The following is a 6,246-nucleotide window of genomic DNA, read 5'->3' as shown; positions in this document are numbered from 1 at the left end:
GCTCTTTGCTATCTTCCTCTTCTGAAATTTGGCCTGTTTTACAGTTATAACAAAACTTTGCCTCTTGGCTTACAAGTTATCTAAAGCTTTCTAATTCTTTTGGGACACTTGTGAAACCCTTTCAGAACCCCAATAATTTGGGGACCCCCTGAAACCCAACACTCTATTTCCTCTTTTTCTCCTCTGTTCTTTCTCGTTCTCTCCTTTCTCCCTTCGTTTTTTCTCTTCTTCCATTTCCTTTTTTCTCTTCCCCTTTTTCTCCCTACCCATCCCCTGCTCGCCCTCTTTACTTCTTCTCTATTCTCTCCAATATTTCCTCTCTCGTCAATTTCCCTCCTTCTATTTCCTCTATTTCCTAGCGGCTCGTCGATTTCCTCTCCACCCTCTTTTCCTTCCCTCCCTCCCCGCTCGTTTCTCGCGCGGCCTCCTCCCCTAGCCACCCGGGACGCCTGCGCAGGCGCAGTGGCGGGGCCGCGGCGCCCCCTGGCGGCCGAGGGGCGGGGGCGCGGCGGGGCCGCCTCCCTCGCTCTCTCGCTCGCTCGCTCTCTCCCTCCCTCGCTCGCTCTCTCGCTCGCTCGCTGCCTCCTTCCTCGCGCCTCGGCCCAACATGGCGATGCACAACAAGGCGGCGCCGCCGCAGATCCCGGACACCCGGCGGGAGCTGGCCGAGCTGGTGAAGCGCAAGCAGGAGCTGGCGGTGAGGGGGCTGGAGGGAGGCGAAGAGAGGGAGCCGGGGGCCTCTCCGCCCCGCTCGGGTGCTCCTCGGGGCGGGGATCCGGCCCGGCCCGGTCCGGCTTCCAGGCGGCCGTTATGCCGGCGGCAGCGGCGCGGGGCCTGGGGCGCCCTGCGAACCCGCTGCGCGGGGCCCTTTCCTCCGCTTCCGCCTCGCGCTTCCCGCGGCCCGGGGGCCCCATCCTCGCGCCCAGGGGCCCAGCCGCGCTCGCGCTCGCGCCCGCGCCCGCCTTCGCGGGCCCGCGTCCCCACACGCCCCCGATGACTGACGGGCACGAGCCGTGGGGGCGGGGCCGGGCTGAGAAGCGGGATGGGCGGGGCGGAATGGAGTAGGCCTTCGCTCCCCCGGGGGGAGGGGGACACTTAGGGGAAGCTGAGGTCCTTCAGAGGATCCGCGGTCTCGGGCCGGAAGGGATCTCAGAAGGCCTTCTAGCCCGGCCTCTTTATTTTACAGCTGGGGAAACTGAGGGCCAGGGAGGTTCTGCGAGGGAGTGAAAGGACCCTGGTAGAAGGTGAAGGGGTGTCCTTGGGATTGGGATAAGATTGTGTGGGAGGGATATTAGCGATGGGGAAATTTATAATGATTTGGTAACGGGAGAACACAGGCATAAAAAAGTGACTCGAGAGTCCGGCTGGTGGGGAGGCATCTTCACCTGGAGCAGCAGATGTTGGTTACCATAGCAACAAAGAATCTGTGGATAGCCCGTGGCATTTCCTGGCTCCTGCTAATAGAGAAGGGACCTTGACCCTTAATGGCTTTCTAAGCCTTATGGATGGAAGGTCCTTCCACAGACCACTTTGTTCTTATACCTTTTAGCAACACGAGTGAAATTCGCCTGTGGTATTGGCCAGCCTGCTCCTCCAGGTGTTAAAAGCAGTAGTGTTATTCTCAGAAACAGTGAAGGGCCTGATTTATTCTGAATTCTAATTTTACCTCCCAAAGCCAAAGTAATAGTTTGGGTTTGCCCTGTGCAGGGTGAGAATTAGCGCAAATGTACTGAAAAAGAGGTATCAGCTGTGACTTCTTCGAGGCAGGAGCCTCAGTTTTAAACCTGTTGACTAAATCTCCGTTTGATCACACTGACTAATCCAAACTGAAAGGTAGTGGCATCCTGTGCTTTTTTTGTGTGTCCACCAGGAGACGCTGGCAAACTTGGAGAGACAAATCTATGCTTTTGAAGGGAGCTACCTAGAAGACACCCAGATGTATGGCAATATTATTCGGGGCTGGGACCGCTATCTGACAAATCAAAAGTGAGTGTCAGAAAGGCTTCTGTTTTATAGCTAGTGTTTTGGATCGAATGTTACCAATTTCTATTTCTTAGAGTCTATCTCCAGTAGCCATTTATAATTTTCTTTATTGTCTAGCACCATTTATCATCATATATGGAGTCATATAGCTTAACAAATTCCAGGTACCAAATTCCGATATTTGCTCAGTGATTCTATGTGAGTTTAGCATCTGGATTTTGTTTTTATTTTTGTTTTAAAGAAGTGATCAATCCCCAGGGATCAGTTTCATTTCTTTCCTAAATCTATGCTTTCTGCTGTCCAGTGTTGGCAAGAATGCTGAATTTATAGTCAGGGGGGCTACTCTTTTAATTCCTGCTTTATTAATTTATTTTTTAAAGTGATTGCTCAAAGTCATATACATTTCTGGGTCTCCATGTCCCTCTCTATAAAATGATGATGTTGGCAATAGATGAATTCTAAAATCCCCTCCAGCTTTAAACCTATGATTCACATTTGTACTTGATATCCAGTCACTGAAGGAAATGATTTTTTCATTTTCCAATCCCAAAACTCTTCCAAAAACTGTTCAGTAAAAGGATCTGAAATTTAGTGAATAGAAGCAGAAACACTGTCCTGTGTTTCTGAGTTTTGACTCCTGTTGTTTTCTGCTCTTAAAATAATGGTTCTTGTTTAGAAGCTGGAAGAGATTTAGTAGACTGATCTGTACACTTGAACATGAAGAAATTGATGCAATGACAGATAGTGCTGTTAGCAAACTTGAGTCAGAAAAGAAGCCATCAAGGCCAACTTGGAGACTGGGACATAGTAGTAGTTAGTAGAACAAAAGGCCTTAGGACTGGAAGGAGCCCTGGACATGGAATAAGAGGACTAAAGGTCCTAGCTCACTTGTTAGTCCTTAGGCATGTCATTTACTTGAGCCTCAACTTTCTGTATTATATGAAGGGGATTGTAATCCATGCACTACTTTCGTCACAGGTTGGTGGTGATAAAGCTTTGTAAACTTCCAAACTATTATTCTAACCCACCAGTGCAGACTACCCTGGTTCATTTTTATTCCTTTTCAGTAGTCTGTCACCCTTGGGGACCAAAATGATGTGTGCTTTGGAATCCTTGAGGATAGACAATGCAATGAAATGGTTGCTTATATGAAAGCTTCAGCTCTAGTAATGTTAACACTCCCTCCTTTACACATCCTTGTCATTAGGTCCCCTGAGATAATCTTCCAGTGATTCAGATAATTTCTTTTGGTGTCTCTGAAGGCTAAAGTTTGAATCAGAACTGTGCACGATTTGTAAACAGTGCTTTAGCATTTCAAAGTATAGCAACACAGCATAACTTTTATGGAAAAGTGTTCTACATAACTTCACATGTGCCTTTTCAATTGGGGGGGTGGGGTAGGAAGAAGGGAGAGAATACGGAACCCAGTTATAAAAACAAATGTAAAAAATGTGCATGTAACTGGGGAAAAAATATAAAATTAAAAAAAAAAAGTATAGTGACAGCTAAATCTGAAGGTCAAGTAGTTAATTTGGTGTGAAAAAAGTTAATTTGCAGCTATTTCATCAAATGATAATATCTAAAAGAACTTTGTAAACCTTTTAAAAAGCTTTCTATATGCTCAGCTGTGAATGTTAACTCCATCATTATCTTCCTGTTTCTATTTTACTTTTTCTATCCCCTCTTTTATATCCTGTCCTTCTTTTTGTCTCTCTGTCCCTCCTTTTTGTCCCTCTCCTCATCATTGATGTATAGTGTATGTCCTTTATCTTTGCTCATGGCTCCCTTCAGTCCTTTGAGTTTTTTCCTTGAATTTTTTGTCTTTTATTTTTAGCCTTTTTTTTTTTTTTTAAACTGAGACAGTTGGAGTTAAAGTGACTTGCCCAAGGTCACACATCCAGGAAGTGTTAAGTGTCTGAGATCATATTTGAACTTCAGGGCTGGTGCTTTATCTACTTTGCTACCTAGCTGCCCCTATTTTTAGCTTTTTTTTGTACATTTTGTTTTCTTCCTTGCTCTGTGACTTCTCTCCTTTTTATCTCTGGCCATTGGGTCGTTTTTTTCTTTTTTTAAAATTGTGTCTCTTTCTTCTTTTGTGGATGTCTCCTTTATTATGGTTTATCTCTACTTGAATGTAGGCCTCCCTCTTGGTATGAGAGTGAGTGTGTCTGTTTTGTCTGTCTCTCACTCTTGGTGTGTGTCTTTTTTCCTTTTCTCTCAATTAATGTGTGTGCTTTCATGCATGTATGTGTGTCAGTCTTTTACTATTCCATTTGTTTTCTATTTGTCATCTCCATTTCTTTTCTCTTAGTATCTTTTTTTATTCTTCCTTTCGATTGGTTTATATATATTTGTCTCTGCCTTCCTTCCTTTTAGTTTGTGACTATTTCAGTCATTCTCCCTTTTTTCTTGGAGTGTGCATCTGTCTCCCTCTTCTTGGTTTGTATGTTTCTGTCTCTCCTTGTTTATGTCTCCTTTCCTCTTGGCTTATGTGTCTGTCTCTCCCTTCTTAGGGAGTGTGTATGTTTAACTCTGTCTATACCTTGGGTTGGTGTCAGTGCATATACATATGAATGATATGCTTTCCTCTTGTGAAGTATATGTCTTTCCTTTTCTCTTGGGATATGCAAATCTCTTTCTTGGTATGTTTGATTGTCCTCCTTTCAGGTTGTGAGAAATCCTGAATCATTCCTGAAGCAAAAGGAGGTGAGAGTTAAGTGGAGGAAAGGGGAATCTTGACCCTTACCTAGTAGGTGAGATTGGAAGAGTGTTATAGAGAGGATTAAAGGAAGGAAAGGGGCAACCATATACTTAAAGCTTAAAAATACAGGCTTTCCCTGAAGAGGAGGGATTTGAATCTTCTGAGGAAGAAGCTGCAGTTTGTCCTCCAGTTTGGCACACTTATAGAAAGCAGAAGTTATTAGATAAAGATCATCCCATTGAGGATTAGAGGAAAAAGCAAAGAGCAGCATTGGAAGGTGGTTCCTGCCAATGGGTACTGAAGTCACCAGTTGATGGCTGGATTACAGGAACATAAGAGGTTTGTAGGCTTTCTGATGAATGTGTGTCCCCAGATTTATCCTGCTTATGATGATTCATTTGAGCATAAAAGGTATTACTGGAAGTGACCTAGACAGTATTGCTAAAGAAAGCAAGTCTTGGGCAGGAAATTAAAGCCCATAGGACACATATCCCTCACCCTTGTCTATTAAAGTCAAGGAAAGGAGAAGATGAAAGTTAATTTTGGAAATGAAGGGCTAAGAAGGTAGTGTCCTAGAAAGAGATTTGGACTTCTGGGCCATGGACACCTTTCAGTGTTCTGGCTTCCCTTGTACCTGACTTTTCAGACTTTTCCATGACCTCTCAAACCTTCCTAAGAGCATCCTGGGATTTCTCATCCTGGAAGATTCCTGTACCTCTTTCTCTAATTCAGTTGAGTTCTTTCCAGAATTTTCATTTTGAGGAAGTGCCCCAGGAGTACTCATTCACTCTTTTCTCAGTTCTGCTCCTGACTTCCCTTTCCCTTGCCCTTTTTGTGGACTTTCTTCAGGGATTAGTCTGAGGGGTTTTTTTGGCTTGTATTTATATCCTCAGTCTTTAGCTTAGCGCTGGCATGCAGTGAGGTTTTAAACCTTTATTTGATTTGGTTTAAAATGTAAGGAAGAGATTCCTGACAAGGGATTGAGTACAGCTAACAAAGGTTGGGAAAAATATTTTGCTGGGAAGAAAGTGTTTTGCATATGTGATCAAAATGGCTCTAAGCTAAAAAGGATTTTGTTGAGTCATTTCAGTTTTCAGTCATGTCCAATTCTTCTTGATCCCATTTGGACTTTTCTTGGCAGAGATATTGGAGTTGTTTGTCATCTTTTCCAGCTCATTTTACAGATAAGGAAACTGGCATATGGGGTTAAGTGACTTGACCAGAGACATACAGTTGGTGTCTGAGCCAGATACGGACAAACAAAATCTTCTGAACTACAGACCCAGAAAATTATCCACTGTATCGCCTCACTGTTTGGGGAGGGGGAGAAACTGCTTAAAATTTGGTTACCATAAAGATTTCCTGCTTCTGGTTCACATGACCAACACAGGATAGAATATTGGAGATACTTTCTCTGGACTTTTCAAAATTTTCAAAATTTCCTCCAAATAGGAATTTTGCATAGATAAAGTAGTTTTAGATGTCTCTATGGCCTAGTACACCAAGAGCTTTGAACAGGTAGCAGTTCATGAACTAACTGCAAAGAAGACTAATCTCTGGTC

At 44.1% G+C, this 6,246-nt stretch overlaps 1 protein-coding gene across 5 annotated transcripts in view; it reads left to right on the top strand.

Annotated features, from left to right (window-relative positions):
- The first annotated feature begins 457 nt into the window (after window positions 1–457).
- MEAF6 (MYST/Esa1 associated factor 6) overlaps window positions 458–6,246 on the top strand; it is a 28,821-nt gene continuing 23,032 nt past the window's right edge. For 4 of the 5 annotated variants that reach the window (XR_012488483.1, XM_074305184.1, XM_074305183.1 and 1 more), the window contains exons 1-2: window positions 465–697; window positions 1,871–1,986. Coding sequence is in view for 3 of the 5 variants with exons in the window: in XM_074305184.1 (XP_074161285.1) it covers window positions 608–697; window positions 1,871–1,986 (206 nt within the window). In the remaining 2 variants the exon portion in view is untranslated. Of the gene's footprint in view, window positions 698–1,870; window positions 1,987–6,246 lie in introns of all 5 variants that reach the window. The other variant, XR_012488484.1, reaches the window with a different exon arrangement.

The sequence above is a fragment of the Sminthopsis crassicaudata genome, chromosome 3, assembly GCF_048593235.1.
Source record: "Sminthopsis crassicaudata isolate SCR6 chromosome 3, ASM4859323v1, whole genome shotgun sequence".
In the NCBI taxonomy this organism is placed as follows: domain Eukaryota; kingdom Metazoa; phylum Chordata; class Mammalia; order Dasyuromorphia; family Dasyuridae; genus Sminthopsis; species Sminthopsis crassicaudata.
Note: the sequence above shows the minus strand (reverse complement) of the source record. Positions and strands in the feature narration are given on the sequence as shown.